At 54.3% G+C, this 24,930-nt stretch overlaps 1 protein-coding gene across 2 annotated transcripts in view; it reads right to left on the bottom strand.

The window, feature by feature from the left end:
* Nucleotides 1-1,020: 1,020 nt before the first annotated feature.
* FADS2 (fatty acid desaturase 2) overlaps nt 1,021-24,930 on the bottom strand; it is a 36,025-nt gene continuing 12,115 nt past the window's right edge. For both annotated transcript variants that reach the window (XM_059931742.1, XM_059931743.1), the window contains 8 exons: nt 18,645-18,770; nt 9,424-9,484; nt 8,935-9,011; nt 4,054-4,151; nt 3,689-3,785; nt 3,301-3,380; nt 2,722-2,847; nt 1,021-2,364 (listed from right to left, as the gene is read on the bottom strand). In XM_059931742.1, coding sequence (XP_059787725.1) covers nt 2,313-2,364; nt 2,722-2,847; nt 3,301-3,380; nt 3,689-3,785; nt 4,054-4,151; nt 8,935-9,011; nt 9,424-9,484; nt 18,645-18,770 — 717 coding nt within the window. In that variant the 3' untranslated portion in view covers nt 1,021-2,312. The remainder of the gene's footprint in view (nt 2,365-2,721; nt 2,848-3,300; nt 3,381-3,688; nt 3,786-4,053; nt 4,152-8,934; nt 9,012-9,423; nt 9,485-18,644; nt 18,771-24,930) is intronic.

Below are 24,930 nucleotides of genomic sequence, written 5' to 3'. Positions count from 1 at the left end.
GGTAAACTGTACGAGTGCCCCTGGCGCTTTCCTATGGACTCTTTCCAGGCTTGGGGACTGAATGAGCCACTGCACGGGCACAGCGGCCACAAGACATCTGGTCCCCAGGGCTTTCCTCAGCCCCTTGAGACTCTTTGCCCCCAGCACTCGGTACAGTGACCAGAAACGGGTAGAGGGGAGTCTAGCACAAGCCAGCTGACATGGGCCTGTGGGCAGACAACTGGTCCCTAAAGGAGGAGGGGGATGGGGAATGAGGATGTCAGGAAGGTGGCCTGTGCCAGCCCCCTGCTGCCCCCCCAGAGACCTTCCGGAAAGCCTCACTCCGGTGGTGGTTTTGCGGGAGCTGCGGAGAGTCCCCAGTCCCCAGTCCCCAGGAAGAGGAAGGAGGGCTCATTTATTTGGGCCATTTGTCCAAAACTCCTGGCCTGGAGTGCACTTCGGGGAAGGGGAGAGGAAGTCCTCTCCAGAGCAAAGGCGTGGCGGGTGGAGGGGGTTGGGGAGGGGTGGACAGAGGAAAAGTGCTCCCAGTGCAACATGGGCCCCCTCCCCCACCCTCCACCGACACCCCACCCAGCATCGGCATGCAGGACGCAGGACACGGAGGAGCACCAGGCCAGCGCTGATCAAGGAAGTGAGAATAAAATCACTTCATTTATTTCCAAAAATGTAGGAGTGGGGAAGCAACATGATAAAAATTAAGATCAGTTCCCTATGGATCCATTCTGCCCCAGGGGAGGGACAGCGGCTTTTCTGGCCAGTGTGTTCTCAGTGGGAGGCCCTCAGGCGGACCCTCGTTGCCATGGCAACCTGAAGGTCCATCAGGGCGGGTCCCTCCTGGCTGGCCAGCGCTGGTTCCTGTCCTGCCCTCCCCTGGAGCTACATAATGGTTAGTGGGTTAATTTCCAAATGCAGCAGCTCTGGATCCTCCCAGTGGCACCAAGCTCCCCACCCTCCCCTCTCACTTTCCTGTCCCCTCAGCTGTCTGGCCTCCAGCCCCAACCCCTCCTTGTCCCACTAGGTTCCCCCCCAAACCCCCGGCTCCTCAGGGTCACCTCCTCTGGGACTTCTTCCTTCTCTGCCTCCCGACAGTCAGGGCCACCATGGCCTCAGTGAGTGAGCCCAGCTCAACCCACTGTGGGGCCTGGGGAGGCTGTGAGGGGCGGGTGGTAACAGGCAGATTGTCACGTGGCCCAGTCCCGTTGCCACCCCCTTCAGAATGCATCCTGTAGCAAAAGGTTAAAAAACCAGGAAAAGACAGCAGAGAAGACGGTGAAAGAGTGTCCACGCGGGCAGCCCCAACCTGGGGAGGAGCTGGGATGAGCCCCCGGGCTCCAGTGCCCGCTTGCAGCCTATGGGACCCGAGTCTGCACGGGCCAAGCAGCCAGGGATTGGCTGGCACTGCCTGGCAGGTAACGGAGCACTCTGGGGAAGGGTCTGATTGCTCCAGAATTTTAGGCCTCTCAACCGGGACAAACATCTGAACAGGGATGGAGGGGACAGGGCTGAGCCTACAGGCTGGCTGACCCCTGACCTGGCCATTGCTTCTGCTAAGCCCATCTGTGGCACTGCCCCCTTGGACCCAAAGTCCCAGGCTCTGGAGCTGGGAGGCAGCAGGATGGAACTGCTCGAGCCCTGGGTCAGAGGGCTCCAGTGGGGCCAGGAGGACATTTCCCTGGGCCCCGAGGCCTGAGCTGGCTGCGCTACAGGCAAAGGGAACCTGGCGTCAGGGCCCAGGGGCTGAAGACATCTGAAGAGAAAGTGGGGCCTGCAGGGATGCCCCAAGTACCGATCCTGGCGGTGGGAAGGAGACCCAGGCACAAAGCACGCCACCCCACATAGGGGCAGATGGTGGGCGGCCATCAGAGGGTGGAGCCAGGCTTGCAGGCTCAGGGAGCCGTCCTGCTGGCTAGGACCCAGCCCTGCAGACCTCAAGAGCATCTGAGGGAGAAGGCGGTGTGAGGCCTGGAGGCCAGGTGCAAGGGGCGGTGGGGGGGGGCCACAGGCTGCACCTGTGCACCTCTGGTCCGGCAGATGTTTAGGGACAGAGGGTAATGGCAGGGATGGAGCCACCTGGCCCTGCTCCTAGGTGGGGAGAGCCAGGCTGACCGGGCAGGCCCCAGGAGGGAGGGTGCTGGGGGGAGGCGCAAAGGCAGCGAAACCAGAGAGCAAAACAGGGAAGACCGAACCCAGAGCCTGTGAGCCAGCAGGTACCACAGCCTCATGACACCCCCCTGAACGAAATCCCACCCTTCCCTTTGGCCACCATCCCCACCTGGTCCCCCTTCCCCATGGGCGCCCGGAGGGCTGCAGCTTCATTTGTGGAGGTAGGCGTCCAGCCACAGCTGCCCAGACTGCCTCAGGGACCTGGGAAGAGAGAGGGACAGGGACAGTCAGGGACCAGGGAGCCTCAGGAAGTGGGGGGCTGGGAGCATGGGTGCCTCCTCTCAGCTCTCAGCCAGGGGCCTGCGGGCCTGCTAGCTCAGGGCTCCCCGGGAGACCCCTGTGGAAGGACCAAGGGAAGGTCCTCATCCAACCCACACAGAGGCCAGGCAATTCCTAGCGACGGAGGGGCCGGGTGGGGGCACCAGTGCCAGCAGGGCCTCGGCTCCTCTTGTCGCCCCTGTCTCCACCATGGGTGGTTCCAGCTACGTGCCTCTCAGTCTCCTCCCTGTGCCCCACGGACCTCAAGGGGCGCCAGCACCCGTGCCCGCCAGCCCTTACCTGATGATGTCCTGCAGGGCCTGCAGCAGTGGCTTCTGCTGGTACTCGATGCCATGCTTGGCGCACAGGGACCTCACCAGCGGGGCGACCTTGTGCAGGTTGTGCCGGGGCATGGTGGGGAAGAGGCTGGGGAGGGTGCGGGGGGCCGGGCGTGAGGAAGCACCCACCTCCTCTCACAGCCCACTTGGAGGCTGGCCGGGCCCAGGGGACCCCATCCATCTCGCCCTATGTGCCCACGGGGGCGGCTGGCATGTGGAGGGGGAGGGCTGGGCCTCGGGTTCCCTGGCAATAAAGGGACCAATCACCTGCCCTGCTAGGCTCACGGGATCAAGGAAGATGCCAAGCCACACGTGCAGGGGTGGTCGTCACTATGACCATGTGGCCCAGGGCAGGAGAACCCACCTCCAGGCTTCGGGGGGCGCTGGGGCGAAGACATGCTCTAGGGTCGGTGGGGGGACCTCACTGGGGAAGAGAGAGGTAGTCCCCACCTGCTGCCCTCTGCTGGGGAGGCTGGAGGCTACTTCCCTCCACGGTACGCCCTCCACCCACCCCCACCTCCCCGCCCGCGCCTGCGCTCACTGGTGCTCGATCTGGAAGTTGAGGTGCCCGCTGAACCAGTCATTGAAGAAGGACTGCTCCACGTTGCAGGTGGCCACCAGCTATCAGGGAGAAGGGGGATGAGTGGCCACGAGCAAAAGCACAGAGGGCCCCGTCTCCTTCCCACGAGGCCCAGCCTTACCCAGGCGTCTCACCGCCCTGCCCAGATTCCCCACTGGTCCCTCCAAAACCTCCCCGCCACCCTCTCTTGCCCAGCCCTGCTCCTCCCAGCGGAAGGACACAGGCAGCCCCAGGGAAGCGCAGGATGGCACCGGGCCCACCGGGCAGCCACGTTCCCGGGAACCGAGGACATGGACCTCGGGTCCAGGCTCCGCAGGGCCCCCCGGTGGCCAGCTCTGGCCACCCTCACCTGGCTGCTGAACCAGTCACGGTAGGGCTCCTGGTCAATCTCCATGACGATGTGGTTCATCTGCGTGACCCACACAAACCAGTGGCTCTCCAGGAACCTGGAAGGGAGCTCGGCTCAGCGCTGGAGCCCGGCGTGCTCGGTCTCCACGGGGCCCGGGGAATCGGTGGGAACAGAGCCTCCCTCCCGACCCGGAGCGGCCCAGGGCGGGTGGGGGCTGGGGGGTGGAGTGAGTGCAGCCCCTGATGAGGGGCCGGGGCAGGCAGTGGGGACCTCTGAGCCTTTCCTCATGGGGGCCTCGCATCAAAGCCCCCATCAGTGCCAGTGCTCGAGGGCCCAGGGATTATTAACCAGCAAAGCGCAGGCACCTGATGAAGTTGAGGAAAATGATGGCTCCCAGGACACCATAGAAAGGGATGTAGGTGATGAAGAAACGGGCATAGTAGCTGATGGCCCAGGCCAAGTCCTGAGGAGAGAAACAGTTAGATATGGGAGTGTCCCGCCCGCCCCCGGGTACGGCTTCCCGACCACAGGTGTGTGTACACAGCACCTCCCTCTCACTGCTGGGCCAAGGGGGCCAAGAAGGCTCAACAGGCCTCCGTGAAACTGGGCACCAGGCCCACTGAGGACGGGACGCCTGCCAGTTCACGGTGTGCACGACTGTCTTTATGTCTAGGGAAATGCTGAGTGTTCTAGCAGCAGGAAGGGAGCTGCAAGCTCTGCATTTAGGGAAATAAACAGGGATGGGGACCAGCAGATGCCAGCCATGGGGAGGGGCCGGGGGTCAGCAGCTCTTGCATGGTCCCGAGGATTCTGAAGGTGCATTACGATCTGCACGCACCCCTGACACCCGCAGGCTCACAAACTGCTCCTCAGCACCTGGGTCTCCTTCCTGGACATTCACTCCAGCACAACAAAGGCCAGGGACACCATCCATCGCCCACCTCAGGGCCCTCCCAGCAACCTCTGACACTGCTGGCCCTCTTCCCACACCTGATTCTCCTCCTGGCCCCTCTTCCACTCTCCTCTCCTCCCTTCCTGGGCAAGCACCTCCCCCAGCTGCCCCAATGGCTCCATAACCATGGCAACCAGAGCGACCATCTTAGCTCCAAGCAGACTCTTATCTTTCCCTGCTAAGCCCTCCCATCCCACCCAGATCAGCCCACAGGGATTGGGGACCACACTCTTCTCAACCACCCTGACCCAGCTTGTTCCCACCTCAGGGCCTTTGCACTGACTGTTTCCTCTCCCTCATCACTTCTCCCCAGAGACTAGGCAGGGTAGTGATGAGAGCAGAGGCTCCGGATCAGGCTGCTGGCTATTAATTATAGCTCCACCCTATTCTGTGTAGCTGTAAGTAATTTTCTGAGCTCTGCCTCAGTTCCTCCATCTGCAGGATGGGAAAAGAACACCCCCCCCACCCCCCGAGATTCTACATGGCTTGAAGGTGTTGCAACAATAAGCATAGCCCACAAGTCTGAGCTCTAAAGACTCCAATCTGGTCTCTGCACCACTTTGCTACCATACAGGCTTTCCTAACATGCAAGCTGGACCACGCCACTGCAATCCTCAAAACCATCATGGGCCTCCTTCCCCGCCTGGGGATAAAGGATAAAATCCAGCCCCTTAGTAGGCCGCACGGCCCTCACAGGCCTGCCCACCGACCTGGCCTCATCTGCGGCCCATCTCCCACAGCCAGGCGGTGCTGCAGTGTCTGCGTCTGGCTGTATCCACCTGGAAGCTCCTTCTCCCCTTATCTGCTCAGCAAACTCATCCTTCAAACGAGCTCTGTTCAGTTAAGCTCCACAAACATTCAGTAAATGCCTTCTCTGTGTCAGGGACTGAGTTAGGTGCCGGGGGCGAAAGGAAGTCCTTCAGAGCCCCTCGTCTGGAAGGACAGACTTATACAGAGATCCCTTCAATATCATATGGAAGGGGACACATAGTTACAGGGGTGATGGGAGTGTGGCGTGACGTCCCGACCCGATCCTGATTTAGGAAAGGCCTCCATCAGGACGTGGTGCCTGAGCTGGGCTGGGATACGCCGGACGTCAGCTAAGCAAAGAACAGTAGGATGGATGTTTGCAGAATGACGACAATACGAAGAAAAGCCCAGAGAAGCGACCAGGCAGGGGCTGTGTTTACATACAGATTATATGCTCCATATACTCCAGCCCAAGCGCTCGAGGTGGAGGCAGGAGACCAAGGCCAGGTCACATCCACCTGGGGGGACTGGCCTCTTCCTTGCCGGCAATGAAGACCCACTGAGAGCTTTAAACAACAAGAACATGGTCCCATCTGGACCTTAAACTGGATCCCTGCCAACTGGAGGTGGGGAGATTCGGTTATTCCAGTAGCTCAGGAATGAAATGACAGAGGCCCAAACCAGGACCCACGGCACTGAGGAGGAGATAACAGATTCCAGAAATATTTAAGAGGCAGGGACAGCTCCACCTGGGGACTGCTTGGTCACGAGGAATCTGGGCTGGTCCCTGGCGTGGGTGCCATCAGCTGGGGTAGAAAGGGATTGGTGGGAGCGGCTGGGGAGGGGAGTCGAAGGGCCAATGGTGGGCGGAGGGCAAGACCTCGGGACCGAGGTGGTCTAAACATTCATTTTAATTCCTTGTTTGTGTGTACGCAGTGCAATAGTATGTACATATATATTAATGGAGGTGTGTGCTTATGTATTGTTGTGCAGAGCGATACATGACCATGGGACCACTGGTTTCACAGGTAAGGGATGAAGGAGATGCAGGGAGACAGAGGCGGAGGAGACCCAGCAGAGGCGGCACTTGGAAGCTGACAGGGAGAATTTCAAGAAGGAGCAGTTAGTGGTATCAGATACATCGGACCTCCAGGAAGTTGAGGCCTGGGAAACATCCTCAGGATGTATGCTGGATGTATGCTGGCTGGCATTTGGGGCTGGATAGTTCTCAGCTGTGGGGGGCTGTCGTGGGCATGGTAGGAGGCCCACTAGAGGCCAACAGCTCTCCATCCCCCCTGAGTTGTGACAATCAAAAATGTCTCCCAGGACTTCCCTGGTGGTCCAGTGGTTAAGACTCCGAGCTTCCACTACAGGGGGCACGGGTTCGATCCCTGGTCAGGGAACTAAGATCCCGCATGCCGCATGGTGCAGCCGAAAAAAAAAAAAAAGTCTCCCAGATGTTGCCAAGTGGCTCAGCAGAATTGTCCCTGTTGAGGACCACTGCCCCAGGTCACAGCTGCACTTGGCACCTAAGCTCACTGTTACCATAAATCAGAAAACCACAGCGCGGGGCATGCCTCTGCCCATGTGGGCCCCAGGGGAGTGCTGGGTCTGGCGCCATGCCTGGCTGCAGTCAGCTACAGTTTTGTACTAGAAACCCAAGCTTGAACCCTACTCCCCAGCTGGAGAGCCCTGCCCTGAGGGGCCCGATCAAATGTCTCTGGCTGGGCCACCCGAGCCGGTTCAGGTACAAAGTCTGATTCCCTTTCCCGCTGCCCCTATGTAATGCTTTGTTCCTTAGGGAACAAACACAGTTTAAAAAAAAAAAAAAGGATTAAATATTCATGTCAGGAGTCATTTGCCATGAAAGCAGATTAAAGTGTCCCCAGCAGCAGCATCGAGGTCCCTTTCTGCTGTGACCCCTTCCAGGGCCCAGGTGAGCTCAGGTGCAGGAGACCTGGATTCCAATTTCCACCACTTAACTGATCCAGAAACTCCTTCCCTCTGGCCTGTACCTGCCTTGCTGGCAAAACAGGGTTAGATGACACGACGTGTAGGAGGCAGTGCTTAACCGTTCCCGGAACACAGCGGGTACGGATAAAAGAGCGTGTCTTAGAAGAGTGTAGTACAGGTTTTACCAGCACAGGGCTGGCAGAGACCTCAGAATCCCACCTCCTCCCCAAACAGCCCCACCTGCTCCCGAGTCCCAGGCCTGGCCCTCTTAGCAGAATCAGCTGGCACCTTTGCCAATAACGCCAAGGAGAGAATGTATGACAAAGTACTTTGAAGTGCTTCAATTGCTGTACAAACATGGGAGAGTGGTGGTTGGGGTGTGGGGACAGGATCCAGGCCGTGGCATCGGGAGGCCTGGGTTCTACTGCCTGACCCACCCCTCGGTGTCACCTTGGGCAAGTCCCAAACTCTCAGAGTTTCAATATCTTCATTTATGAAACTAGGTTTTTTAAAAAAGACCAGCAAAAAAAAAAAAAAAAAAAAAAGACCAGCAATACTGACTCAGTGACTATCCGCTTGGTCCCGAGGGCAGGGGCCCTGTTCCCGTCCCAGTGAACCCTGCTCTGCCAAAAGCAGTCTCTGCCTAGTGTCACCGCTTCACCCAGGGCATCCCATCATGGGCACATCGTCCTCTTCCACAGAACCACGCCCCACGCCTGCACATCTACATCAAGCCAAGGACCTCTGCGCACCACGCTACGGGGCCCTCTCCAGGGTCCCTTTCTCTCTCTGGAGTTATGGGCTGGATCACGTCTCCTAAAATGAGTATGCTGAAGTCTTAATCCCCAGGACCTCACAGCGGGACCTTATTTGGACATAGGGTTCTTGCAGATATAATTAGTGGAAATGAGGTCATTAGGGCAGGCCCTAATCCCCTAGGACTAGTGTCCTTCTACAAAGGGGGAAACCTGACACAGATACAGACACACACAGAGTGAAGATGATGGAAAGGGACACAGGGACAAGATGATGGCCATCCACAAGCCAGGGAGAGAGGCCTGGACTAGATCCTTCCTCAGAGCCCTCAGAAGGACTAACCCTGCAGACACCTTGATCTCGGACTCTAGCCTCCAGAACTGTGAGACAATGCAATTCTGTCGTTTAACAGAAGTGCCACTCAGTTTGTGGCACTTTCTCACGCAGCTGTAGCAAACTAAGCGCCCGGCAGCTCTCCATTTACCAACCAGAGTGCAGTGTGACCCGGTCCACCGGGTCTTAGGGGCCGCACGGGGACACAGGAGGGCGATGGCTGGAGCAGAGCCTTGGATGGGTGGGCTCATACGTTGCCTTCAGGAACTTTCTGAGGAGCTCTGCCAAGGCCGTGGCTCTCCCAGTGGGTGCCCTGTGTGGGGGGATCTTTAGGGTTGGGGCGCTATGGCCTCCCTGGCTCCTGGTGGCCTCAGAGCTAGTCCCTTCCTGAGGGTGACAAGGCAGCCACCCCAGGAGGAGATGCCAGGGGCCCTGCAGGCCCCCAGGGTCCACTCGCCTCAGTCGCCCTCCTCCCCCACACTCCTGGGCCCCCTGGACTCACCACCCAGTCTCTGTGAACGATCATGGACATGATGATCTGGTACTGGAAGTATAAGGGGATGAGCAGCGGTGGCCCAACTGCAGGAGAGAGAGGAGAGGCACTTAGCGAGGCCTGTCTCACCCGGGCGGGGCTGGGAGACGGGGAGGAGCCGGGGGCAGAAGCCTGAATGTGGTGCCAGCTCTGCAGCTCCCGGGCAGAGGCGGCCGGGGCCCCGGTACCCGAGGAGGGGCCTGGGAGCAGACAGCACCTGCCGGCACCCCGCCCAGCGATCATGAGTGTGGGACCCTGGGCAGGTGTCTGGGCCAATGTCCCTTCTGTATCATGGGCCATGTGGGGTTTGCCTGGGATGGCTGCTGTGGTCCCTTCTCCTTTCACAGGTTTGGTGTCATTTCCTGGGTCTGGAAGGTTGTCAGGTGGGAGGGGAGACAGAGGGCCACACTGGGGTGAGAAGGGGGTCCGGGTGTGGTTGCGGGGTGCCCCAGCACTCACTCAGAAAGAAGTACTCGTGCTGGTGGTTGTAAGGCAGGTATTTCAGCTTCTTCTTGCCGTACTGAGGAGAGAGCAGAGACCGTGAGCCCCCAGCACCCCTCAGGCTCCAGCCTCCCGTGCTCTCCTCCACCCGCTCTGCAGCACTGTTCCTTCCTCCTGCCCAGGGGGCTTCTGTCCTCTGCACCCTGGGCTCCCAAGGCTGGGCCCCTCTGGGCTCCCGGCCACTCCGGCCAACACTTCCTCAGCCCTCGCTGGGCGTGCCGATCCCAAGCCGCATCCCATGCTGGTCTCAGCTCATGCGCTCCTCTACGAGCGGTGCTTCCAAAGCTGAAGCTCTGGGTCAAGTCACCACCCAAGGCCACAGGAGAAGCGGGCCGGCTGGGATCTGAACCCAAGAAAGTGGACTCAGAGCCCATGCGACGGGCACTAAATAAATGTTGAGTGAATGCACAACTCAACAGCGCACGTGGGGGGCACAGACACCCAGAGGGAGCTCCTTGGCCAGTTTCCACCCCTTTGGGAGACAGAAAAGCTCCTGGGTCCCCCTGAGAAGCTCCCTGGAGCCCGCAGTGGGCAAGAGAACTCAGGTAAGGGCCTGGGGAGTTGTTAACAGTATCAGGCCGGGTGCCATCTACCTTCCCGGAGCCTCCTGCAATTTCCAGGCTGAGACTTTTCACTTGAGGATGCCGGCGGGCCAGAGGAGGTCACCACATGGACTCTTCAGGCCACACCTGGTCACCTGGTCCCACCCAGGGCACCCTGACACCCAGACATTCAAGTGAGGAGGGCTGGGAGGGCTGGCTGGGGCGTGGCCATCCTCACTGTACAAAGTGGCTCAGGCCACACTGAGCATGAGCCCAGGTGAGGGGACCCACGGCCCCACAGGGTCCCTGCAGCTCCTTAATTCAAGGTCCACCGCCCCAGGGACCAGCCCACCTGGCCCCTAGGGGACTGAGACCAAAAGATGCTGCTCGAAGAGGGGCACCTGCGATGCTGGGGGTCTGTGTGGGGAGCCTGGGCTTCGACTCTGCCTCTCACCTGCGCTGAGACACTGCACAGGTCACTGAGCCCGCCTGAGCCCTGTTTGGCATCCAAATCACTGGATGTTAAGAGGAGCCAATGAGAACAAGGGCATAAATGCCAGCGGCTGACCCCTGGGACACGGCTCCTCAGCCCCCCTTCCCCCAACCCCACCCCCGGCTCCGAAGGTTGGCGCCGCTCTCATCCAATGATGTCCACTCCTGCTTATTTCAGCTGGGAGATCAAAGCATGATATGGATGGCGAAACCCTGGATGTCCTCTAGGCCAGTGTTCCTGTTCTCCAGGTGAGAACACAAGAGGGGAGTGATTGCCAAAATCACAGGGAGTGCCCACGGACAGAGGGTCCCCGGTGGGAGCAAAGCCAAGCCTGTCCCCAGGACATGCATCTTGGCACAGAGGCCATGGCCATGGCACACCCAGCTGAAGCACCACCAAAATCAATCCCTTTGTTCCGTGTGGCCTCCTGTGCCTCGGCAGGGGTCTCACCCATCCCCAGAATGCACATCCTTTGCACGAAGGCTATCAGTAAGATTGCGGCTGGCCTTGGAGAGGTCCCAGCCAGGGGACACCAGACACAGCTCTGGACAACTTTTCAGAGGAGGGAGGGATTAGAGGCGCCCCCTGAGTGGCCAGTCTGGTGGTCTGAGTTCTGGGGAGCATGTGGCCCATTGAACAGGCCCCCGGGTCTTGCTCTAACCTCCTCCCAGAAGCCAGGAACCAGGCCCAGACTTTGTCTGCAGGCTTCTCCAGCCCTGGACAGGAGTCCTCCTACCACATCTCTGCCCCACAGGTCAACCCTGAGGACAGCCCCAGGCCCAGAGGACCCTCGGGCTGGTCCAGCTCTACTCGGGGAGTGAGCACTAAAGGCAGCGCAGGCTGGCTGGCGGAGGGACCCCACAGAAGGACTCGGGTGGGCGCAGCTGGGGAGTTGGTTTGAAGCTGCATTTGCACAGCAAGCACCCTATTTGCACTGATCCATGGTGCCCTGTAGGGGGTGACAGGAGATTACACGGGGCTGATGCTTCCCACCTGCCCCTAGCCGCTTAGCACTGCAGGCTCCCGTGTGTGTCCCCTCAATGCCCCAGACTGTCCTGCGGGAGATGCCGAGTCCCTGCCCCCAGGCAGCGGCAGGCCTCTCTGTCCACCCCTGAGGGCTCCCAGCCTTAGAGAGGCAGGGGCTCCAGATTTGGAAACAATCTGTTATTCGAGCAAATTGCTTTGCTGTCCCCGCACCCTCCCACCCCATAAGCTTTGGGCTCTTTATTTGTAAAGTGGAGGTATGATGGGTACTTCTTAGTACTTCTTAGGGCTGTCGAGGGCTCATTGGTGATGGGGCTGTGAAAGCACTTCAGAACTGTGAGGGAAGGCCAGTCACAGTTACACGTGCGCCCGTGTGCGGTAACATGCAAAATGTCACGGGATGCCTGTTCCCGTCTTGATGACCTCAGTTAGGGGAACTGCAAGGTCGCCTGTCAGGGTAAGGCTGATCCAGGGCACTAGCCTTCCTCCAAAAACCAGCAAGCACAGCTGTGGTTTGGTGATGCCAGGCCTGGCCTGGGGCCAACCTTCTGGTTTCTTGACTTTCACACGCTCAGTTCTTTGCAACACTCAGTTGTATGTCATGGGCGCAGGGAAGGGATGGGGAGAGCTGTTTTAGAACGTACCAAGCTAGGAGGAGGGGCTTCTGGCTTCTTAATTCATCAGGAAGCTGGAGGGATCCAACAAACACAGGCCTCTAGTGTCCAGCAGGTGGTGGCCCCGGGCAGGGTCCCACAGGACCCGGAAGCCCTGGCTGGGAGCCAGACAGCCTGGGTTTGGATGGTGGCACTGCTTTTCTAGCGGTAGCCTTGAGCAAGTTATTTTACTCTCTCAGCCTTAGCTGCTCCATCTATAAAATGGGTTTGATGAGAGCTCCTGCCTCACGGTTAAGCAAGGATTAAGTGACGCCCCACGTGCAGTGCTTGGCACGGTGCTAGGCCCGGGGACTCAGAAAGAGTCAACCTTCCTCCCCAGTGGGGACCACAGGCCTGGAGGACCCACACGCCTCTGCCCTCCAGGACAGTCCCCATCACACACAGGGAGAAAGCTCGGGTCGTGAGGCCACCACAGGGGAGATGCAGGAAGATAGGGGGTGCTTCCACTCGAGCTGCGGGCGAGGCTCCGGGTGGCTTGTCGTGTCCAGACCCCAAGGAGTGGCGGCACATGCAGGACCTGCTTTGACACGTCCTCAAGCCGAGGCTGAAGGGAGCACAGGCCAGAGGCAGAGGAAGGGGGAGTACGGCCAGCCCCGGCGGCCTGTCTTCCTGGAGGCCCACAACCCTGGGCCCCGGCCAGCTGACCCTCCTGTGCTCAGCCTCTGCAAGGACCACAAGGCCGGGCTTGGATTATGGGCTGAGCGGGTGCCAGGGGCATGTGCAGGGGACTTTTCAGCATTGGAACAAAATGTCTGAGGAATGACAAGGGCCTTCCTTGTCTGCTCAGGGGAAGGGGGAGGGGAGCAGTTGCAAAGTCCTGCCCAGACTCACACACAGAAATGAGGAACACGGCCACGGCAGGCACGCAAGGTGGCAAGACTCCAGCCCAAGGGCCCTGAGAGGAGGGCCACAGGTGCTCCAAGGGAATATCTGGCCTGTTCAAGAAGGAAGCCTGGAGGGTCAGCTGCAGACAGGCCGTGGGGCAGGGAGAGCCTCCCAGATGGGCAGGAAAAGCAGGATCTCAGGCAGGGAGGCAGAAGCAGCTGCCTTCTGAGAGCCCGTTTACAGAGCTACAGGGCTAAGGGCCTCCTCGTTCTCCCCCATGATATGGAAAAAAAAAAAAAAAAGTGGGTGGTGGAGGGGCAGGATGAGCAAAACAAGACCGCCCTTGACATCACCACTATTTAATTCTGTTCTGAAGTTCCAAGAATGCCATAAAACCCAAGTCAGAAATAAGAGTGTAGAGCGATTAGAAAGAGTCTAAATTTTCATTATTTTCAGGGATATGACTGTCTACCCGGGAAATTCAAAAAAATCAACTGAAAAACAACTAGAATCACAAGCAGACATAAGCGGACACTAGCTGGACATAAGATAACTAGCCAGACATCAGCATGTTTCCTGAACACTGGAGGAACCCCTATCATAATGACAAAAAGCACAAGTTACCTAGGATTTAATTAAAAAAAAGAAAACCATCCACAAGACATATAAAGAAAAGGAGGACTTCCCCTGGTGGCACAGTGGTTGAGAATTTGCCTGCCAATGCAGGGAACACGGGTACAAGCCCTGGTCCGGGAAGATCCCACATGCCACAGAGCAACTAAGCCCCGTGCGCCACAACTACTGAGCCTGCACTGTAGAGCCCACGAGCCACAACTACTGAGCCCACATGCCACAACTACTGAAGCTGCGCGCCTAGAGCCTGTGCTCCGCAACAAGAGAAGCCACCGCAGTGAGAAGTCCAGGCGTGGCAACGAAGAGTAGCCCCCACTCGACGCAACTAGAGAAAGCCCGCACGCAGCAACAAAGACCCAACACAGCCAACAATAAATAAATAAATAAAAATAAATTTAAAAAAAGAAAAAGGAAAACCTTTCTAAGAGATATAAAAAGGAGACTCAAGCGTAAATGGAGAAAGATGTCTTATTTCTGGATGGAAAGGCTGAATGTAAAGATGTAAATTCTTTCTGGGAGGGAAAAGTCGGCCCATGACAAGCTTGCAGTGAGCTCTAAGGAGCCACGGATGGATTGGCACAGATCGGCATGACGCCAAAGTCACCCAGACAGCGTCCCATGCTGACACTCAGCCCAGACCAGGTGCTGGGGTTCAGGAGGGGATACCCTCCCACTCAGAAGGGGTGGCGTGACCCGGTAAGGGGAAACCAGGAAAACTGGCTGACTCCTGAGAATTATGAAGGTTGACCATCGGTCTTAGCCAAGTCCCGTTTGGCAAAAGTCAAGCATTCAAAAGTGATACCAGGGGACTTCCCTGGCGGTCTAGCAGTTAAGACTCCACGCTTCCACTGCAGGGGGCATGGGTTCCATCCCTGGTCGGGGAACTAAGACCCCACATGCTGCAGTGCAGCCAAAAAGAAAAAAAAACAAAGAGGTCCAGGGAACCAGGCTCTGATGGGGGCTCCACCACTTCTCGTCTGCAGCCAGACCCTCTCCACCTGCAGACCCCTCCTTTCACTAGACAGAGACCCTCTCCACCTGCAGACCCCTCCCTTCACTAGACACAGACCCTCTCGACCCCGTAGACCCCTCCCCCTTCCCTGGGTGCAGAGCCCTGCCGTCAGCACTCCCTCGACTCCTAACACCCTCAACAGAGCTGCTGGCTTGATGTCTCCTGCTACACCCTAGATGGTAACATGCCCACCTGAGGGCACGTCTTGGCTCCTTCACTGGGCTGGGAGTATCCTAGGAAGAGGGACGATGGCCAGCTCCGAGCCTCCAACTCCCAGCACAGGCCGACACAAAGCAGCTTATTCATTCAACAAACACACGTTGAGGGCCTACTATGCACAGGCCCTGGGGACCCAACGGAGAGCAAACCATATTACTTTTTGATTATTTATACATATTTTCCAGGACTCTAATTCTCTCTTTAGCTCTGTCTAATCTATTTAACCCATTGTTTTGGAGATATATATCTATATCTATACTTCATTTGGTCATTCAAAAATCTGTTTGGTTCTCTTTGATAATCACTTGTTGTTTATTTATCTTAAGTTCATACATAACCTTTCTATATTGTACATAGGACCTGAGTATCTGGAGTTCTATAGCATCTAAATCTGTTATATGTTGTTTCTTCCGATTCTCACTCATAGTGGCTAGCCTTCTGTGCTGTGCTTCTGATTGTGAGCTCATTGCTTGGTATTAGCCTATGGGAATCTTCATACCTATATTTGGAGACTTTCCTCCAAGGGGGATTTGCCTCTGCTTCTGCCAGGAGCCAGAGGGTGCCACCAACCTGGAACACTTCAGTCCTCCTTGAGGGCCCTGGCTTCGTACAGTTGCCTGAGATGCAGCTCCCCCAGCTCCTCCTGGCCAACCTCCCAGCTTCATTCTAACTTTTCTTTTGGAGTCAGGAAGTAGGTTTTGGAGATCTTGGAAAACAACAGGGCCTCAAGGAATCATGGCCTCTCTTTGCGGGATATTCTTTTTCTGTAGCAAGAAGGTTCCTCACTGCTCTAAGTCCACCATATGAGAAGAAGGAGAAATTCTCCAATCCAGAGACTTCCCTGGTGGTCCGGTGGTTAAGACTCCATGCTTCCACTGCAGGGGGCATGGGTTCGATCCCTGATCCGGGAACTAAGATCCCGCATGCCACGTGGTGTGGCCAAAAAATTTTAAAAATTAAAAATTATAAATAAATAAATAAATAAAAGTGAAACCAGGGACTTCCCTGGCAGTCCAGTGGTTAGGACTCCGCACTTCCACTGCGGGGGGGGCACGGGTTCGATCCCTGGTCAGGGTACTAAGATCCCGCTTGCCACACGGCCGAAAAAAAAAAAAAAAAAAAAAAAAAAGTGAAACTATAAAACACTGAAAATATATGAAGAACTTTCTAAGCATAAAAGAAAGGTCCCTTCCAGGCAGCATGGTCCTGTGGACACCAGGGTATGGCTCAACCAGGAACCCAGAAACAGCTGGCCTTTCCCCCGAGTATGTGAGAGAAAGGATTTCATGGAGCACCGTGGCCGTGGCCATGGTCTTTCAAGGCCACTGGCAACTGGATGGCCAGATCCCCAAAACCTCCCACCGCACCCCCTCTCCAGAAGTCGGCATTCGAGAGGTGTCTAGGGAGAGATGTTGGAAGAAGTTTCGCTGGCCACCACACGGAGAGGAGAGACGGCTTGCTGCCAGCGTCACTGGTGAGACTAGATTTTGTTGTCAGGGACACAGAGAGCATTTGTCAAGCCAGTCAACAGCTCTACAACACGAAGCCTCACCCAGAAAGGGAAGCCTTTGTCTTCTTATCAGATGGACCCAGGTTAATCAGTCCTACTATCTAGACACCTCAAATCAAAGCAAGCAAACTCTTTCCTAGAAGGAAAATGCAAGCATGTATTTTGGCAGAGAATAAAATCCTTGCCCAGCCAGAGAGCCTCCACACTTCCAAAGTACTGAATTTTGGCTAATTTCCTCTGAATTGACAATGTCACAGAAAACCCATGTTTCTGCTCAGATATTCTGTCAGATATGAAATGGGAGGGGGGTACCAACCAGAATTGAGGGGACAGGCTCTCTTCTCTCCCTGTTCCAATCCTTGGATGCCAACACTACTGGGAATACGACCAATTAAAGACACTGCTCCTTACTGAGGGTAGACATGCCTCTCTTGGCAAATGCTTATCGGGCCCCTACTCTGCACGTGGTATGGTCACACTTAAGATCTACGGAAAAGCAACAAGGATCTTCTAAACTTTGGTTTACATCACCAATGTATTTCTGAAAAGTAAAGCCTATGTAGATTTTTTTTAGAGGCTGTCACATAGAGGCTCTACTTTTTACAGAATGTTAAATGAGGACAGTCTTTAAATTCTTTAAATGCATTGGGGGGGGGTCCTTTATTCAAAAACTTAGCAACACCAATTTTTCCTGTCATAAAATAGTGTGGGTTACATTATGGTATAGAAATGCGACAGAGCACTTGGACAGCCCCGGGTGGAGGCCCATACACTCCTGACTCCAGCAAAGAAGTCTATGTTTGGTGAGGCAGCAAGTTGCAGAAAAACTGTTTAAGTTTTAATTTTTGTTTTTAAAAAAGATATGTGTGTGTGTCTACACACATAGAAAATATCTGGAAGGATTTTGTAGTATGTTGTCAACAGTGGTCACCCTCAGGGGCATGACACTAGAAGCAAAGGGGGGATGGTACAGATAATAGGAGACTCACTTCTTAGTTTGGTCTATTTTTATTATTATTTAAATGCTTGTAACAGGTATGTTCTATATTTATAATAATAATAATTTTTAAAAACTAATGTAATGGGCTTCCCTTGTGGTGCAGTGGTTGAGAATCTGCCTGCCAATGCAGGGGACATGGGTTCGAGCCCTGGTCTGGGAAGATCCCACATGCCGCGGAGCAACTGGGCCCATGCACCACGGCTGCTGGGCCTGCACTCTGGAGCCGGCGAGGCACAACTACTGAAGCCCGCGCGCCTAGAGCCCGTGCTCCTGCAACGGGAGAAACCACCACAATGAGAGGCCAGCGCACCACGAGGAGGGGCCCCTGCTTGCCACAACTGGAGAGAGCCGCGCGCATCAGCGAAGACCCAATGCAGCCAAAAATAAATAATAAATAAATAAATAAATGTATTAAAAAGAAAAAAAACTGGGCTTCCCTGGTGGCGCAGTGGTTGAGAATCTGCCTGCCAATGCAGGGGACACAGGTTCGAGCCCTGGTCTGGGAAGATCCCACATGCCACAGAGCAACTGGGCCCATGAGCCACAACTACTGAGCCTGCACGTCTGGAGCCTGTGCTCCACAACAAGAGAGGCCGCGACAGTGAGAGGCCAGCGCACCGCGATGAAGAGTGGCCCCCGCTTGCCACAACTAGAGAGAGCCCTCGCACAGAAATGAAGACCCAACACAGCCATAAATAAATAAATTAAAAAAAAAAAAAAAAAGTGTCTTCTCTTGGGGAGACCATTTGTATAAAAAAAAAACTAATGTAAAAACAAGGCAGTGTGATGGAGTGGAAGGAAATGGCCTAGCTGTCAGATCTGGGGCCTCATCTTAGACTGGCCACTAAACGATGTGACCCTGAACACACACCCTCCTCCTGCCGAGCCTCGCTTGGCATCTGTGGTGAAGCAGGTGGGACCAGACCCTGCTGAGGTCCCTCCCAGCATCGGGGATTGTGACTCTCCAAGTAAGGTTTCCTGGGGCTGGTCTTCGGGGACCAAGCTTGAGCTCTGGAATCGTGCCTTCCTGCTAAACTGGAAGGAACAAGCCAGGAAATGCTCTTCCCCGGCCCATGGGAGGTGGGGAGGCATTTAATACTCTGGTAAGGAGCTGCATCCCTTATTTACACAGGAGGCCATCCCACAGACATTTCAGCTTGAATAATTCAGGGTGTCCAGGAAAGGTTTTCGTGTAAACATCAGACACTCTCCACCCCATGGGATTCCTCCCCTGATCCCTGCGCAGGCCAAACACTCCCCATGGCCACTTGGTCCCCTTCATCGTACCTCAATGGGCTGCCATTTACCCAGGACAAACACATGCAGCATGTTCACATCCGGGTCCTTGTGGAAGATGTTGGGCTTGGCGTGGTGCTGGAAGTGGCGATGGTTCCACCAGTTGGCAGAAGCGCCCTGTCGGGGGAGGAATAGGGGTGAGCAGTGCAATCCTCGGTGCGCGGGAAGGGGATCCACGACAGGCCCAGCTCAGGACCAGTTCCTAGCAGGTCCAATATTCAGGGCTGACTTCTCCACTATACACAGGGCCTCGGGCCCCTGAGAGTCAGAATGCAGCCCTGCCGGTGCTGAGTCCAGAGTGCTGGGCAGGCCCTTGGCCAGGACTTCCGTATGGGGCCAGGTCACTCCCCACCCAGGCCTATTTCCCTGATCATAAGACGGTGCGGGGGATGGACGGAGAGGCACGTGCGTCAGCACGTGTGGTGGAGTCTCAGCTCTCTGCCAACACCGGGCGTGAGGCTCTACGTCCCTCATCCTCTGCTCGTCTCCTGTTTGCGTGTGTTGTGCAGAGGGGAACACTTCTGTTTTGGGAACAGTAAGAAGTGGTCCCTACCATATGACCCAGCACTCCGCCCCTACGTGTGTACCCAAGAGGAATGAAAACAGAGCCACACAAAGACTTGTACACAAACGTTCCCAGCAATGGAATATGTTTGGCCATGCCATAAAAAAGTGTGAAACACTGACACGCGCTACAACGTGGATGAACCTGGAAAACACGATGCTAAGTGAAAGAAGCCGGCCACAAAGGATTCCATTTATATGAAATGTCCAGCACAGGGAAATCCACAGACAGAAAGATGAATGGTTACCTAGTGCTAGGGTTGGGATGAAGGGGTTGGGAGGTGACGGCTAAGTGGTGTGTGGTTTCTTTTTGGGGTGATCAAGATGTTCCAAAACTGATTGCGATGGTGGTTGCACACATTTGGGACTATACTACAAGTCATTGGTTTGTACACTTTATTTTTGCCACGCCGCGCAGCATGTGGGATCTTAGTTCCCTGACCAGAGACGGAACCCACGCCCCCTGCAGTGGAAGTGCAGAGTTTTAACCACCGGACTGCCAGGAATTCCCTGGTTTGTACACTTTAAATGTGCAAATTGTATAGCATGTGAATTACATCAAGAAAACTTAAAAAAAAAAAAAAAAAAAAAAAATGAAGACCACAAGTGGTCCCTGCTCTCAGATGGCCCACAGAGTAGCTGGCAAGAGACAGCCCAGCAGCCAGACATGCCACTGCACTGAGAGGTGACAGCTGAGTCACATCACACCCAGAAGGCTTGGCGGAGCTTCATAAACAATCACCAACAGAGCTTCCTGGTTCTAACGGGTAAATATAAAATTATGAATCTAGGGACTTCCCTGGCAGTCCAGTGGTTAGGACTCTGAGCTTTCACTACCAAGGGCCTGGGTTCAATCCCTGGTCGGGGAACTAAGATCCCTCAAGCTGTGCGGCACGGCCAAAAACAATAATAATAAAATTACAATTCTAGGAGACAAGAAGCATTACATGAGTATTTCTTTCAAGGCCACAAATTTCTGTCTCACCAGCTCCAGCTCTGGACACATTCTGAAGGCACGTCCCTCTACAAAGTCACCCAGTGATGCAAAGAAGGAAACAAGACTCCTCTGACTCTTCCGCATGAGGACTTCACTGGTGAACTGTCGCTGGATCAATCAATGCTTTGGCCAAGGGTCTGGCCATCTATAAAAAGGCCTAACTGCAAAAACAAATATTTTACTTGGAAGATGTTTGGTACAAACATAGTCTCTGGACCCTAACGGCCATGGGCGGGAACAGCTCTGAGCAGCTGTGGCCTTTGCAGTGACCTCAGGCCCCTGTAAGCAGGAGGGCCTCAAAACCCAACAGGGCAAAAAAAAAAAAGTCAGCGAATGAGAGCTTAGAGGATTAAGAAATCAGATGACACATTGGCCTTTCTAGACAAAAGGAACCAAATTCCTGGGAAGAGCGCAAGGGAGTCCCAGGCACAAAGAAATCAAGGGGCAAGGCATGTGTGCACGATGTTTACAATGCACCAACCAAGAGATGTTTGTTGAATAACTGGAGGAAAGACAGGCTACGAGCACCACAGGGATGAGAGGAGGCAAGGTGGGGCCATCCCCGAACTTGGCATCGGCTGTAACGACAGAACATTTTTTGATGGTGCTATTCTCTGCTGTGACTCTCCTCCATCCTTCTTCACTAGGCTCAACCCTCCGTATCCTTCCTGGGCACTGGGAAGCCCTGCCTGTCCTGGAGCAGTGACCCAGTGCTGTGCTCTCGGAATGTGGTGCCAATGTTGCCCGCCCTGGGGATGAAGTGGGGAAGGAGGCGAGCCCTTGTCTAGCGAGGGAGAGGAGGGTATCACTCCACACTGGGGTGGGCTGACGGAGCTGGAAAAGTTTCGGGAGGCCACTCAGAAGGACTGCCCTTGGGCAGCAGGCTGGGGCAGGAGCGGGCCAGCCAGAGTGAGGGTCCCGTTTCTGACAGAGGGAAGAGCCTAGGTGAAGGCCTTGGGGGAAGGGGAGCGTAGAATGTTCCAGAAGCCAAAAGAAGGCCCCCTCAGTTGGGCCAGCAGTGCTGGGCAGAGCCATAGCAGACCCTGAGGCAAACTCATCAACAATATTTCTAAAAATCTACGCTTTTGCTCATCCCATTTTCAATGGAGAGAACTGCCAAGTCTGACAATTTCTCTCAACCAAGTGACAGTCTTAAATAATTTTTTTTTAATATTTATTTATTTATTTGGCTGCGCCGGGTCTTAGCTGCGGCATGTGGGATCTAGTTCCCTGACCAGGGATCGAAGCCGGGCCCCCTGCATTGGGAGTGCGGAGTCTTAACCGCTGGACCACCAGGGAAGTCTCTTAAATAATTTTAAAAAAACTTTTTTTTCTTTTTTTAAAAATTAATTAATTTTTTGGCTGCGTCACGTCTTCGTTGCTGCGTGCGGGCTTTCTCTAGTTGCGGCGAGCGGGGGCTACTCTTCGTTGTGGTGCGTAGGTTTCTCATTGCGGTGGCTTCTCTTGTTGCAGAGCACAGGCTCTAGGTGCGTTGGCTTCAGTAGTTGTGGCTCATGGGCTCTAGAGCGCAGGCTCAGTAGTTGTGGCACACGGGCTTAGTTGCCCAGCGGCATGTGGGATCTTCCCGGACCAGGGCTTGAACCCGTGTTCCCTGCATTGGCAGCTGGATTCTTAACCACTGTGCCACCGGGGAAGTCCCTTAAATAATTTTTAATTAACTTAAACTGTAACATAGTAATAAATTTGGTTTCAGTATAAATAATCAATTTAAACTTCATATTAGGATTTTTAATATACCACCCTTTCCAATTTTTAAGTAGTTTTCAACTATTTTAATGCTCTGGGGAAAAAAAATCAACCATTAGGATTTCCCTGGTGGCACGGTGGTTGAGAATCCTTCTGCCAATGCAGGGGACACGGGTTCGATCCCTGGTCCCGGAAGATCCCACATGCTGCGGAGCAACTAAGCCCGTGCGCCACAACGACTGAGCCTGCGCTCTAGAGCCCCCGAGCCACAACTACTGAGCCCACGTGCCACAACTACTGAAGCTCGTGTGCCTAGAGCCCGTGCTCTGCAATAAGAGAAGCCACCGCAGTGAGAAGCCCGTGAACCACAACGAAGAGTAGCCCCCGCTCGCCGCAACTAGAGAAAGCCCGTGCGGAGCAACGAAGACCCAACGCAGTCAAAAATAAATAAATAAATGTATATTAAAAAAAAAAAATCTACCATCAAAAAAAGAAAAGCACGAATACATACAAACATGTATGTAAGGTACAAGTTGTCCTTCGGCTTCAGATTCCAATATGGCTCAACACAGTCCTGATCTTTATTTGAAATGTTGGTATTTTGTTCATTGTGGATTTTTTGGCATTAATTTTGCTTTTTTTTTTTTTTTAATATTGCATTAAAATGTTACTTATCTCAATTCCTGACTCTTTTTGATGTCCCCTTAAATTCTGTGCCCCTGGGACACACTTGTGTGCTCACTTGCCTCACCCTAGTTCCGGCCCTGGTGGCCCCAGATAAGGTTGTGAAAAGGCTGTGGGTTCCAAAGATTTCCATCTCCAGATGTAAAGTCTAGATGGCGCCAGGCCTGGTGGTTTGCATTTTATCCTCAGTGCAATGCCAAACAAAGATTCGACCTCTCAGAACTGTCTTTGTACAAGATCACCCTTGGGAAGAAATGTCCACCGGAAGTGACATGGGCTGAGGGGTTGGGAGGTGGAGGGCTCACCCGTGGAACTCTACAGCAGTGCAGGCTGACAGTAAGAAGCAGGTCCCAACATCTCGAAGCTTCCAGCACCCTGTTCAGTGCCCTCACTGTCTTTAGCTAAGACGTCCAAATTGGCAGGGCACCCGAGGACCTCCCCGCAGCCAGCTCCTTTCTGTCCCAACAAAGGGACCAGAGGAACAGCTGGACCTACAAGGCTTGTCTGCAGCTGTGTGGCCAGTGGGTGCCAGAGCGATTCCACGAAAGCTGTGATGGTCCTCGCTCTGGAGCACCCCTGCCCAGCCACACCACTGGCCTGGATACAGCACGAAGGACACAGCTAGCAGCGGGCTGGCAAGTCATCAGCAGAACCCAGGTCCCTGACCTCCTGTAGCCTCCCAACCTGCATACCCTGTCACCCCAGAGTTTACAAGTCAACGTTCTACATGGAGGCCAGTCTTCTGTCCTGACTGCATCTTCCGTCTGATGCAGGAGCTGTGTCCCAGGGCCCTTCAAGGACCGAGAGACATCAGACGGGAAAGGCCCTCCCGGCTCCCGCCCAGAGTCTGAAAACAGGACACAGTCCATCTTTGTTAAGTGTGTGGGGATAACATGGGTCCGGAGTGAAATGTTACTTTCAATACCGAGGAGGGTTTTCTCCAACAGAAAAGAGTATAAAATGAAACAAAGCGCTCAACTATGCGCATCCTTCACTCCTGAAATTCTGGAAAGAAACCAGGTTCTCAGACAGCTCCAGGCTCAGGTCCAGGCAAACTGTTTGCTGAGGAACTGGTTACTAGCTCAATGGTAGTTCACGCCCAACCAGATCCGCAGCCGGCAAGCCAGGAGCTGGATGGGGTCAGGTCACAGGGAGAGACGCTCAACCCGGACACGGAGCTCTTCCGAAGCCAGGGTGGGGAGGGATGGGGGTCTTTAGGACACAGCTTTTCTTAGGAAGCAGCTGAATGATGTGGAGGCAGGGCTGGGGTGGGGGATGAGATCTGTTTCCAAGTGAGAATTGGCAAGGACTTACTCCCGAAACCAAGGAGATAACGCCTATCAATCACAGCAGCACAAGGTCGCTGGCAAGTCGAGCTCGTCTTTTTACAAACTTGTCGAGCTAGAAGGCTACTGCAGGTCTGCCTCCTGATCTGGAGGGTGGTGAGACAACTATCTTCCCTTCTGAGTTGGAAACAACTCTTGCCCTTTGGCTCAGTTGATCAGTACACTGTTTGATTTCCCTTATCTAAAAAGACTTATATGATGACAATATTCCCTTTTCATGCCCCCATATACTTCCAAAACGTACTGGAGATGGCTTCTGATAAAGGACTCATCTATAGCAGAACGGTTAAAGATAAAAGTGTAAATGACAGGTAGTGGGAGGGGAGGATACATATAAGGAAGAGGAAGATAAGGGACAGTTGCTGTTTCATGTTTTGCTTTGTGTTTCCTGGCATCCAAGGGGGAAAAAAAGAGAAACACAATGTATCAGATAGCAAACGTTACCTGATGGAGGGAAGCATACCAGTTTATCAAGAGAGACTGTTTCTTCAGATGCAAACCATTCTATATAGAATGAATAAACAACAAAGTCCTACCTAATGTGTAGCACAGGGAACTATACTCGATACCCATAATGGAAAAGAATATGAAAAAGAATGTATATATAAGAATGTATACATACATATAACTGAATCACTTTGTTGTACAGCAGAAATTAACACAACATTGTAAACCAACTATACTTCAATAAAAGAATTTTAAAAGAGAGAGAGAGAGAGACTGCTTATTTACCGGCCCCAAACTGAAAGGAATTTATTAGTAAGTCCTTAGGTAAGGAACAAATATAATAACTAATATAACAACAAATGTAATAACAAAATAACAAATATAATAACAAATATAACTAAGAAGCATGTGTTTGTTTTTAGAACTAGGACACTGGTTTTGCATGTCTAATGTGGTTAGGAGACAGGGCTTGGAAGTTCAGAGAAGTGGAGGGTTGGCAGGTCCTGTAGGTCAGCCGGGACACTGACCTGAC

The sequence above is a fragment of the Balaenoptera ricei genome, chromosome 8 (assembly GCF_028023285.1).
Source record: "Balaenoptera ricei isolate mBalRic1 chromosome 8, mBalRic1.hap2, whole genome shotgun sequence".
NCBI classification, from domain to species: Eukaryota; Metazoa; Chordata; class Mammalia; order Artiodactyla; family Balaenopteridae; genus Balaenoptera; species Balaenoptera ricei.
This window is presented reverse-complemented; position numbering and strand designations above follow the sequence as displayed.